This window comes from Rhinatrema bivittatum, chromosome 2 (assembly GCF_901001135.1).
Source record: "Rhinatrema bivittatum chromosome 2, aRhiBiv1.1, whole genome shotgun sequence".
Lineage (NCBI taxonomy): Eukaryota > Metazoa > Chordata > Amphibia > Gymnophiona > Rhinatrematidae > Rhinatrema > Rhinatrema bivittatum.
In genome coordinates, this window is record NC_042616.1 from 578,021,610 (window position 1) to 578,035,037 (window position 13,428).

Below are 13,428 nucleotides of genomic sequence, written 5' to 3' on the forward strand. Positions count from 1 at the left end.
GGAACTCCTAATTTGTTTTTATCGAAGGAGACAAACAGTTGGGTGGAATTCCTATGGGCTGCAGTGCAGTCTAAATAAAAGGCCAGCGCAAGTTTACAGTCCAAGGAATGCAGAGGCCGCTCACCTGGTTGTGAGTGAGGCCTTGGAAAAAAGGTAGGGAGTATTATGGACTGATTTAAGTGGAAATTAGAGACTACCTTTGGTAGGAATTTAGGGTGAGTGCAGAGTACCACACGATCGTGAAGAAATTTAGTATACGGTGGGTATGTTACCAGCGCATGCAGTTCACTGACTCTGCGAGCTGATGTTATGGCAACTAGAAAGATTACTTTCCAAGTGAGATGTCGAAGCTCACAAGAGTGCAGGGGTTCGAATGGATGTTTCATGCAACGTGGTAGGACAAGATTAAGGTCCCATGCCGGAACCGGAGAACGGAGTGGAGGCTTCAGTTGTAGTAAGCCTCTCATAAAGCGCCCTACAAAGGGTTGCGCCGAGATCGGGGTATTTCCTATACCTTTGTGGTAAGCGGTTATGGCGCTGACATGTACTCGGATGGAGGAAGTTTGTAGGCCAGCCTCCGAGAGGTGCCAGAGATAGTCTAAGAACCTTGATGTGGGGCAGGAAAAAGGATCTATTTCTTTTGTGGTGCACCATGAGGAGAATCTTTTCCATTTGGAACAATAAGATCTTCTAGTAGAAGGCTTTCATGAAGCTACGAGGACCTGGGACACACTGTCAGAGAGATTAAGGGTTTGTAGTATTAACCTTTCAACATCCAAGCTGTCAGAGACAGGGAGTGAAGGTTCGGATGACGCAACAGTCCGTTGTTCTGCTTTATCAGAGTTGGATCTGTGCCTAGGCGAATTGGTTTTTGGACTGAGAGGTCGCATAGGATGGGAAACCAAGCCTGACGGGGCCAGTGAGGGGCTATGATGATCATTGTGCCCCTGTCCTGCCGTAACTTCACAAGAGTCTTGCTGATGAGTGGGAGGGTAGGCATATAGAAGACCTGTTGTCCACGAGTGGGCGAAGGCGTCTCTCGGCAGTGTGTCGTTGCTGCGATGTAGAGAACAAAAGTTGTCCACTTTGCTGTTGTGAATTGACGAAAAGAGGTCTACGTGTGGGCGGCCCCATTGGTGAAAATGTTTTTTCGCTACAGCGGGATCTAGGGACCATTCGTGGGGATGAAAGGTCCCAGCTGAGGTTGTCCATGCCTGCCAGGTAGGTCGCTCTCAGTAGCATGGAGTGGGAGAGAGCCCAGGCCCAGATCTGTGCCGCTTCCTGGCATAGTAGATAAGAGCCTGTGCCCCCTTGCTTGTTGAGGTACCACACTGCTACCTGGTTTTCCGTTTGAATTAGGATTACCATGTTGGAGAGGCAATCCTGAAAAGTGAAGAGGGCATATCGGATTGCCTGGAGCTCCAGAAAATTTATCTGGTGCCTTGTTACCGCTATGGTCCATGATCCCTGGGTTTGGAGGTTGTTGACATGGGCCCCTCAACCCAGGTTGGATGCATCTGTTGTCAGAGTAATTTGAGGTTGTGGAGGTTGGAAGGATAGTCCTATCTGAAGATTGGACTCTTGTATCCACCAAGCTAGTGAGAGACGAAGCTGGTTGGTGATGTGGACAACATGGGACATGTGTTGATTTGACTGGGACCACTGGGACTTTAAAGCCCATTGTGTTACGTTAATGGATAGCCGAGCCATTGGGGTTACATGAACCGTGGACACCATGTGACCTAACAAGGTTAGTAGATGACGAGCTGTAGTGGTTTGGCGAGTCTGCACTGCTTTGGCCAGGGTTGATAACTAGCGTGCTCGGTCCTTTGGGAGAAACGCTTTGGCTTGGGCAGTGTTTAGATCTGCTCCTATAAACGAGAGGGTGTGTGATGGAATCAGATGTGACTTGGGATAGTTTATTAGAAACCCCAAGGATTGCAGTAGGTTGATGGTGAAATGGAGGGAGTGGAGCACTTCCTCTTGGGATGGACCTCTGAGGAGCCAATCGTCTAGATACGGATAGACGTGGATGTTTTGTCGCAGGTGAGCTGCGACTACTGCCAGGCATTTCGTGAATACATGGGGTGCTGATGCTAGGCCAAATGGCAGCACTAGCTATTGGAAATGATTGTGGCCTACTACAAACCTGAGGTATTTTTGATGAGCTGGGTGTATGGCAATGTGGGCCATAAGCCTCCTGAAGATATAGAGAGCAGAGCCAATCTCCCCGCTGCAGTAGAGGGAGCATGGTGCCCAAGGTTACCATTCTGAACTTTTCTTTGCGGAGATGTTTGTTTAGGGCACATAGGTCCAAAATAGGATGAATGCCGCCTGACTTCTTTGGAATTAGAAAATACCGAGAGTAGAACCCTTGACCCCACTGCAGCCGAGGTACTGGTTCGATGGCATTGGACTGCAGGAGGGTTGAGAGCTCTGTCTCGAGAAGTGAAGTGTGTTTGGTTAGACCCCATGCTGGACATGATGAAAGGTTCGGTGGGAGCTTGAGGAAGTTCAGATGGTAAACGTGGCTGACCACAGAGAGGACCCATTGGTCTGTTGTAACTGTGTGCCATTTGTTGGCAAAGTGGCACAAGCGGCCTCCTACTGGAATGGATGTGATAGGGAGGGGTTGATTTCTGCCCTCTAGTAAGGAGTCAAAACCCTGATGCTGGACCAGTCTGCGGGGCTGGTTGGGGTTTTGGGGCCCTGGGTTATCGAGGCTGGCCTCTTTGGGAAGGTCATGGTTGTCAAGTATGGGATGGAGGTGGGTAATACCTACGTGGCTTATAGGATAGCCTCCTAGGATCCTGTCGAAAAGACCTCTTGGTAGATGGGAAGTCCGAGGGGAGAGTGGACAGCCGACGCAAGGTGTCATGATGATCTTTTTAGTTGCGCCACTGTTTCCTGAATTTTGTCGCCAAATAAACTGTACATGAAAGGTCTGGCAACCTTTCTTGGACTTCCTGGTGTAGGTCAGAAGACTTGAGCCATGCCCAGCGTCTGGCGCTTATGCCTGCTGCTGATACTTTTGAGGCAGTTTCAAAGATGTTATATGCTGCCCTCACTTCATGCTTTCCAGCATAGAGTCCTTTCTGAAGGATTCTGGTAAGTCCTTCCTGATATTCATCTGGTAGGGTTTCAGAGAATTCTTGGACTTTCTTCCAAAGATTCCTTGAGTAGTGAGTCATGTATAGCTGATAAGCTGCTATACGTGCCATCAGCATAGAACCGTGGAAGACTCTCCGTCCGAAGGCGTCCAAGGATTTCTGTTCCTTACCTGGAGGGGCAGAAGAATGAGGCCGGGATCTCTTGGCTTTCTTCTGTGCAGACTCAACGACCACAGATTGATGGGGCAGTTGGCTTTTTTGAAACCCCGGAGCAGACTGGACCAGATAGGTGGCATCAGTCTTTCTGTTTACTGGTGGAACTGTGCCAGGGTGCTCCCAGGTGCGTTGTAACAAATCAAGGAGCACTTCATGTACTGGAACTGCCATCACTTCCTTAGGGGCATCAACAAATTGTAGTACCTCAAGCATCTTATGCCTGGCATCGTCCTCCATTTGTAGTTTAAAAGGAATGGTTTCAGAACTCTCTTTTATGAAGTTGGCAAATGTGAGGTCTTCAGGAGGGGAGCGGTGGCTGTTTGGACACAGTATGAACACTACAAATAGTTAGAGCCATTAGGGATTTTTCCACATCGTTCAAATAATTTTTCTGGAAAGAAAAGAATGGAGCAAATGCTGGGTGTGGGTGATTACTACATAAAAAATGTATTTCAGACGGTAAATAACTTTTGTGATCAAAAATCTTAAGTACAAAGAAATAAACCCCCTGCAGTATAGTGACATAATTCACTGCAGTATCACCTTACCTGCAAAATCTTTCACGTTCACATTTGCACCTAGCCCAATCAATTCTTTTACTTGTGTGACATCTCCACGAATGGCTGCCATATGTAAAGGAGTTTCCCCTCGTTCATTTCTTTTGTTAACCTTGTCTTTTTGCCGCGTGGATGAACTTGGAGTTCTCTTCTGTGATGGTGTTGACTGCAAAGGGTGATTTGGGGTAGAATCTGCAAACATAAAAAGCAAGGTTAGTGAACTATTTACTTGTTTAGCTCTTTAGCTTTCAGGCATAACAGTTTAAAGTATGTGCCTCCTCTAATGGCTCCCTCTATTTGTCTTGGAGGGAATATGAAAAAAAAATAAATAAATAAAAAAAAAATAAAATATATATATATATATATATATAAATACACACACTCACTAATACATATATTATTTTTAACGTTTCTAACTGTCTATGCCAAATATGTGGAAAGTTGGCAGTGTGCTACACTAAATTATATACCTCAGCATATGATGGTAATCTGTCACCTATTAAAGGGGTGGCCAACTCCATTCCTTAAGAGCCACCAATAGGTCAAGTTTTCAGGATATTCACAATCAATATGCATGAGATAGATTTGCATGCACTGCAAACTATAAATATTACATATATATTTTGAAACCCCCTACAAACCAAAGCTGTTATTCAATTGCTGAATGCCAAAAAGACCTATGAAAGGGTCAAAGGAGTCTACCTGAGAACTGTGATAAAGCTTATGGACTTTAGAGACATTTATTTTTTTAAACTGTATAGAAATTCCCTGTAAATGAATTCTGAGGTTAAAATGAACAGGGTATTTCCTCAAGCTTTGAAACTATGTAGACAGGCTTGCCCTCTATCTGCCTTGCTATTTACAATAGCAATGGAGCCAGTGGCAAAAAATATCAGAAACTCTACAGATAATAATGGAATTTATTGAGTTGAAGAGAAAGAACATAAAATTGTTTTATTTGCAGATAACGTTTTCATGTACCTTTGGGACCCAGTAACTTTTTCCATTCCTTAAGGGAAGTATTGAAAGTATATGGTAAGATCTCAGGATACAAGGTGAATAAACTGCAAAAACTCAAGGAAGCAAACCAGTATAGGGGATGAAATCCTCCTAAGCATGAAAGAGTGGGATCTGGGGGTGATCACATAAGATGATATTAAGGAAATTAGCTGACAGCAAAAGCCAGAAAAGCACAGGAAGAGGAATGGCCAGCAGAAAAAAGGAGGTAAAATTCTGTCTCTCCAGAGGGTGGCTATTAAAATGGTCAATGGTCTTCATTGTAAAGCATATGGGACAAACTTAAAAGATTGTAACATGTTTACCCTAGAAGAAAGGCAGAAAAGGGGAGATATGACAGACAAATTTAAATATTTCCAAGATTTCCAAGCATAGGGGGTGGTCCTCTTTCAACAGAAAGAAGTTCTAGAACAAGGGGTCATGGGATGAGGACGAAAGAGGGTAGACTCAGGTGTAATCTATGGAAATATTTCTTTACATAGTCGATAGTGGATGTATGGAACAGCTTGTCTGTGGAGGTAGTAAAGACAAGGACAATACCTGAATTCAAGAAGGTATGAGACAAGCACAGAGGATCTCTGAGGGAGTGATAGAGATCATAAAAATGAACAGCTTATGGATGGGCAGATTAGATAGACTGTATGATTTTTTTCTGCCATAATGTTTCTAAGCATAAATCAAATTTATTATCTTTCAATTAGGAAACTGTATCAAGAACATAAAAACTGCCATACAGGGTCAGACCCAGGGTCCATCAAGTCTGTTTCCAACAGTGGCCAATTCAGGTCACAAGTACCTGGCAAGATCCCAATCTGCTATCATGCAGTGATAAGTAATGGTTATTCCCCAAGTCTACTTGGTTAATAACAGTTTATGGATTTCTCCTCCAGGAACTTGACCAAATCTTTATTTTATTTTATTTTTTTTAATTCTTTATTTATTAAATTTTCATTTACAAAGTTTGTTACAGAAATCCATGGATAAACACAATCATTCTCAACAAATCACATCATCTAGGCATAATATCTAATCCACTTCCCAGCAAAATACAACAAGAAATAGGGAGAGATAGATGCAATTTAAAGGAAGAATCATTAAAGAAAAAAGTAAAACAAGAAAAAGACATAGCACAGTCATCCAGTGTTATCTATTTTCATGTGCTTAACAGGGAAGAAGTAGCAGGTTTCTTTGACACCATAGTTTTAAATGATCAGGGGAAAAAAAATTAATAAAGCACTCATTCCCTTTTCTAATTACGCATTTACAAGCAAATCGAAGTAAAAAGGAAAAACCTAATGCTATAATATCTTGACGGAGGGTTAAAAACCCTCTTCGTCGTATTTGAGTAATTGAAGCTAAATCTGGAAATATTTTTACAGGGGAGTCAAAATAACTAATCGGATACTTCCTGAAATAATTTTTTATTACCAGATTTAAATCACCAGAAGTAATGAAAGAAACTAATAGAGTTCCTCTATCTATAACTTCCATTGCTGAATTTTCTAAAAAGTTAGATAAATCATTTTGAACATTTATACCCATTCTAGAAGTTCTAGATTTGGGGAAGAAAAACAAGTATTTATAGAAGGTAAATTTCTTTAAAGTTGTAAACGGGATTTCTCCAATCACTCTAGGAAAATTGAGAAAATGCAAGTTGAGATGTCTCGCGGGAATGACGGCTACTACCTGGAGATAATACCCTTATTCAATAAACATACACATGATTAATGTGACTCCAACATTGCTCTACGCTTCAACGGCAAGAGGAAATGTAGAAAAAGGATTTGCATTTCACAAAAAAGCGGGGAGTAGCTTGCTTGTTACGGCGGTTACTAACCCAAACAAAATAAGCCTGATAGTTCACTTTCAATGCATATCAAGCATAGCTCTCTGCTTCAATGGCAGGGGAGAAAGACTGATACTTCACACATATCCAGCATAGCTCTCTGCTTCAACGGCAGAGGAGAAAGACTGATACTTCACTTTCAATGCATATCCAGTGTAGCTCTCTACTTCAACGGCAGGGGGGAATGAAGAAAAGGGGATCTATATACAGACAACAACCAAGGACTGAATTACATAGTCTGGGTAAACAAATAAGCATGGGTGTAGCTTGCTTATTGCGGCGGTTAATACCCCTAACTAATTAAGCTATTCACTTAAATGCAGTTCCAACACTGCTCTCTACATTAATGGCGGGGGTGGAAGGGAAATAGAACCAAAAGGTTACTAAGGGTCAAGAGTAACAGATAAGTATAAGGAAAAAAAAAAGTGCGAAAGCTTGCTGGGCAGACTGGATGGGTCGTTTGTCTTCTTCTGCCGTCATTTCTATGTTTCTATCCTTAACTGTTGCAGCTTTAAATTCTTGCGTTTTCTTTTTCTTCTATGCTGGTTACTTTAGCTGATAATAGATTAACCTGCGATTGAATTTCCAAAGAATTTTGTAGACATTTGGAGGTAGAGTGATCTAATTTGATATTTAAAGTGTATAATGTTGTCACAAAACCAGCCACAAAATCCCATATAGCTCCTAAAGTCACCACCTCAGGGTGAGTGGGAATCTTAAAAGGCTCAATGCCGGGGAAGTCCCCCAATATGGTCAACGATATCCCCACATTAAGGTTTTCATTCGACACCCTGGTGTCTAAAACGGTACTTGATGGTCTTGTACCGGTCAATCCAGCCGGGGAAACCGTCAAGGGTGAAGCCAGCTCTGGCATTAAAGGGATCTGCGATGTTCCGTCTACACTAAGCCCGGAAGTGAAGTCATCTCCCGGCGCTCCAGAGGTGTTCACCACGCTTGTCCTCTGCACGGTGGTTGTCTAAATTCTGGGCTCAGAGACACCTCCCTCTGCCGACATGGGCGACTCTCCCAAACTGCCCCACACATCAGGCTCCTCAGCTCTCGTTGGGACGCTGGCGTGGCCATGAAACGAGTAATTTCCAGCTGGTGAATCGGAGAGGGGCAGAAGGATATACCCACACCTTCCCCTTACGCATGGGAAGCATTTCGCAGGAAAACATTTTCAATTTCCGAAAGCCAAGCTGGAGCTACTCATACTCACGACCTCACTGTGCAGCCATCTTGACTCCTCCCTCAGGTGACCAAATCTTTTTTAAATCTAGCTATGCTAAATACCTTAACCACATCATCTGGCAATGAATTCCAGAGCTAAACTGTGCATTGATTGAAAAAGAAGGTTCTCTGATTTGTTTTGAATGTACATTAACTTAATGGCATGTCCTCTAGTCTTTGTATTTTGTTGAAAAATAGTAAATAACCGATTTACATTTATCTGTTCTATTTCACTCATGATTTTATAGATTAAGGAGTACAATAAATGCAGACTGCCCTTTTAAGTGGTGACCAACACGGTATGTAATTACACAAAGGGTATATTGAATACAACTCTCTATGAACTTGTCATAAAATTACACAAATTTAGAGAGCCAAATTATATATAGTAAACATACAAAATTTATTTAAATTCACCCACAACCTATGTAGACAATAAAAACTAAGCTAGCACACTCACACATTCATACCAACACATTAAAAAATATGTTCATTGAGATATCACATACAAAATGTAGTCTCTTGCCACGAATATATTACACATATGTATTTTCTTTACAAACAATCAACAATGTAAATCTTATCTATTGCCATAAATTTCTTAAACTAAGATGTATAATTCCTGATGTCCACAAGATCTCTTCGTTTCACTCCTCACATGAGGGGCTTCCTCAGGGACCAATGTAATTCACATATATTGCATATGCAGACGCGCTTGAGAATATCCAAGTGTTTTACTTCATTAAGTTCTTATACACGCCATCCTTCACAATGTTTTCGATACCTCTAGGGCCATCAATCCAAACACTTCCTTGTTTCACAGCATGTCACGCGGTGTTCCCGCTAATTGTTACAAACTGATACTGACTTCAATCCTTTTCATGAATCTTATAAGACACACCAACCCGTGCTCTCAAAGAACATATCGTTCAGACCGGAGGTGACGTACCACGTCGTCACTCACTGATGAATCATCAGTGAGTGACGACGTGGTACGTCACCTCCGGTCTGAACGATATGTTCTTTGAGAGCACGGGTTGGTGTGTCTTATAAGATTCATGAAAAGGATTGAAGTCAGTATCAGTTTGTAACAATTAGCGGGAACACCGCGTGACATGCTGTGAAACAAGGAAGTGTTTGGATTGATGGCCCTAGAGGTATCGAAAACATTGTGAAGGATGGCGTTTATAAGAACTTAATGAAGTAAAACACTTGGATATTCTCAAGCGCGTCTGCATATGCAATATATGTGAATTACATTGGTCCCTGAGGAAGCCCCTCATGTGAGGAGTGAAACGAAGAGATCTTGTGGACATCAGGAATTATACATCTTAGTTTAAGAAATTTATGGCAATAGATAAGATTTACATTGTTGATTGTTTGTAAAGAAAATACATATGTGTAATATATTCGTGGCAAGAGACTACATTTTGTATGTGATATCTCAATGAACATATTTTTTAATGTGTTGGTATGAATGTGTGAGTGTGCTAGCTTAGTTTTTATTGTCTACATAGGTTGTGGGTGAATTTAAATAAATTTTGTATGTTTACTATATATAATTTGGCTCTCTAAATTTGTGTAATTTTATGACTTTTAAGTGGTGAGACAGGTCCCTGAAATATCTGGGGGATATATTTGACACAATCTAGTGAGTTTATATTCATTAAATTATATGCCTCTCTCTTGAGAATAAAGCAGAACCTAAGGGTGTTAACTCTGCAGAATTTCTGGTTGGAAAGGATTGCAAGAAAGATGAATATTCTACATAGAATGAATTTATTATTCATGAGGTGTCATATTTAGCATTCACAAGGGTTTCCTTAGGTAACTTAATATAAGCTTTAGTAATTTAATCAGTAATGGAAAGAAATGCAGGATAACAAGAAAGCACAGTTGCTTACCTGTAACAGGTGTTTCTCCTAGGACAGCAGGTTGTTAGTCCTTACATGTGGGTGACATCATCTGATGGATCCCGGCATGAAAAACATTTGTCAAAATTTCTAGAAGCTTTGATTAGCATACTGAGCATGCTCAGCCTCTTGCTATCCGCGCGCCCCTTCAGTCTTGTAACATAGATAAAAATATGAGCAACAAAATAAAACAACAAACTGGGAGAACCAAACTCCAAGGGGAGGCAGGCAGGATTCCTGAGGACTAACATCCTGCTATCCTAGGAGAACACCTATTACAGGTAAGCAACTGCGCTTTCTCCTAGGACAAGCAGGATGGTAGTCCTCACATGTGAGTGAGTACCAAGCTCCAGATGGTCCTCGTTAACAGAAGAGAACAACAGTGATCGAACAAAGTGCCAACAGGCACAACTGCGATGCTGTAGGTTGGCAGAGGACTGTCTGGTTCCCACAGAAGCACGAAAGGAAGAGTTGGGTTCAGGTTTGGAACAGATTGTGCAGAATGGACTGACCGAAGGCACTGCCCTGACACCTGTCCTTGTCCAAACAGTAATGAGCTGCAAACGTGTGAAGGGAACTCCAGGTTCCGGCTCGGTAAATTTCAACAATGGGGACTGCATGCAAATGAGCCACTGACGTCGCTATAGTCCTCACAGAGTGAAGCTTTACTCTGTCAGCTAGTGGAAGGCCTGCCTACGCATAGCAAAAGGCAATGCAATCCGCCAGTCTATTTGACAAGGTCTGTTTACCCACCACCACTCCCAGTCTGTTGGAATCAAAGTACCCAAAGAGCTGGGTGGACTGCCTGTGGCCGGCTGTGTGGTCTAAATAGAAAGCCAAGGCCCTTTTGCAGTCCAAGGTATGAAGGGCTCATTCCTCCGAGTGGGAATGAGGCCGTGGAAAGAAGGTGGGTAAAATGATGGCCTGAGGTAGAAATCAGTCACCACCTTGGGCAGAAACTTTGGATGTGTATGCAGGACTACATGATCGTGGAAGGACCTTGTGTATGGTGGGTATATAACAAGAGCCTGAAGTTCGCTGAATTTACAAACCGAACTAATCACCACCAGGAATATGACTTTCCAGGTGAGGAACTTCAGATCGCAGGACTGTAGTGGCTCAAAAGGAGGGCGCATAAGCTGTGCCAGGACAATGTTGAGATTCCAGGATGCTACAGGAGGCCGAAGGGCTGGGGGGGGGGGGGGGGGGGGAATTCAACTGGAGAAGGCCCTGCATGAAGTGGCCTACTAAAGGTTGCACCAAAATGGGTGTGCCAGTGACACCGCGATGGTATGCACTGGCAGCACTAAGGTGGACCCTGACTGAGCTGGTTTGAAACCCAGACTTGGAGAGGTGCCACAGGTAGTCTAACAGCTAAGGGAGGGGACATGAGAAGGGATCCAAGTCATGCCCCGCAACCAGATGGTTGTGAGGGGAGCAAAAAGGTCCACATTCGGCGTACTCCACTGGCGAAACAGTCCGGCTGCTACCTCTGGGTTGAGGGACCACTTATGAGGCTGGAAGGAGTGGCTTAAACGGTCTGCCAGTACATTCAGATGCCCCGGCAGGTAAATGGCACGCAGGGACATCCCCTATGACAGGGCCCAGGTCCACACTTGCACTGCCTCCAGACAGAGCAGGAACGAGCCTGTCCCACCCTGTTTGTTGATATTCCACATTGCTACTTGCTTGTCAGTCTGAATCAGGACTTCCTTGTATGACAACTGGTCTTGGAATGCCCACAAGGCGTAAAAGATCACCTGAACTCCAGGACGTTTATTTGTCAGTGGGTTTTGGAGGTGGTCCAGAGACCCTGCATGTGGATACCTTTCACATGGGCTCCCCAGCCCTGAGGAGAGGCATCAGTGGTGAGGATCACCTGAGGTGGAGCAGCTTGGAAGGAAAGTCCCCTTTCCAAGTTGGAGAAATCTTCCCACCAGGAAAGAGACACTCACAGACGATCCGTGACTTTGACATGAGTCTCGGGGTTTTGGGAGGTCTGTCGCCATTGGGATTGCAAGGTCCACTGAGCCCTCCACATGCACAGGAGGGCGAGAGGGGTCACATGGACAGAAGCTTAGCAGGCCAGAAGGCAAGCAGATACCTGCTGACTGATCTGGAGAAGACTGGCCCGTGAGGCGAGGGTGAGAGTCTGGTCTCTGGGTAAAAATGCTTTTGCCTGCGCTGTCTACAGTTTGGCTCCTATGATGTCCAGTTGGGGAGATGGACAGAGATGAGATTTGGGGTAGATGATAACAAACCTTCACTGTCAGGGCCAGAGCACTCAAGGCCCCTGCGCAAGAATTGCTCTTAACCAACCAGTCGTCTAGGTACAGGAAGACATGCACTGACGACACCTGAGATAGGCGGCCACGACCACTAGGCATTTGGTGAAAACGCGGGGGGTTGAGGCCAGCCCGAAGGGCAGCACCCTGTACTGGTAATGGGCCATCCTCACCACAAAGCGGAGGCACTTTCTGTGGCTGGGGAAGATGGCTATGTGAGCATACGCTTCTTTGAGATTGAGGGAGCAGAGCCAGTCTCCTCTTCTGAGGAGGGGAATCAGAGTACCCAGAGAGACCATCTTGAACTTTTCTCTTGCGAGAAACCTGTTCACCGCCCTGTGGTCTAGGATGGGGCGCAAGCCGCCATTCCTTTATGGAATGAGGAAATACCTTGAATAGAACCCTTGGCCCTGCTGATGCAATGAACCGGTTCTTATTGCGCCTGCTACAAGGAGGGTGGAGAGTTCCATCTGAAGCAGACAAACCCCATGATGGACATGGGGAAGAGGCCTCTGGGAGCAGACTGAAGTTTAAATGGTACACCTGATGGATGAAAGTAAGGACCCAGCAGTCCAACGTGATCTCTTCCCAGTGATCGGCGAAGCCAAGTAGCCTGCTTCCTACTGAGGGATCCGGTGCAGGGGTACGGTCAACTGACTTCTGCTCCCTCGCCGCCAGTCAAAAGCCCGTGGCCAGGGCGTGCTGGCTGGGGCCTAGCCGCTTACTAGAGGGTGGCCCCTGCTGCTGGTGCGAGGCCTGGAGGCCAGAGGATAATATTTCCTCTGCCTGTAAAAGGGCTTTCAGGATCCCGGGTCTGGAGGACTTCCTGGCGGAGGACAGGGCGTCAGAGGCACTAGTGGAAAGCAGTTGAAGGTTGTCATGGTGGTCCTTCAATTGCACTATTGCATCCCCGACTTTATTCCCAAAGAGGTTTTCACCTGTGCAGGAGAGGTCGGCTAACCTTTCTTGGACCTCCGGGTGGAGGTCAGAGGCTCTGAGCCATACCATTCTCCGGGCACCGATGCCCACCACGGCTACACGGGCCGCTGTTTCGAAGACATCACAGGTGGAACGCACCTCATGTTTGCCAGCCTCTAGACCCAGTAAAACAATGGCCAAGAGTGCCTCTTGCTGTTGTTGAGTCAGGCTCTCTGCAAAGTCCTGGACCCGTTTCTAGAGGTTCTGGTTGTACTGGGTCATGTACAGCTGTTAGGCGGTAATGCGGGCAATCAGCATAGTGCCTTGCAAGACCTT

The 13,428-nt window shown here is 44.6% G+C and overlaps 1 protein-coding gene across 5 annotated transcripts in view; it reads right to left on the bottom strand.

The window, feature by feature from the left end:
* Nucleotides 1-13,428, bottom strand: part of ANKRD12 (ankyrin repeat domain 12) — a 272,151-nt gene that overhangs the window by 110,882 nt on the left and 147,841 nt on the right. For all 5 annotated transcript variants that reach the window (XM_029591003.1, XM_029591004.1, XM_029591002.1 and 2 more), the window contains one exon: nt 3,875-4,075. In XM_029591003.1, coding sequence (XP_029446863.1) covers nt 3,875-4,075 — 201 coding nt within the window. The remainder of the gene's footprint in view (nt 1-3,874; nt 4,076-13,428) is intronic.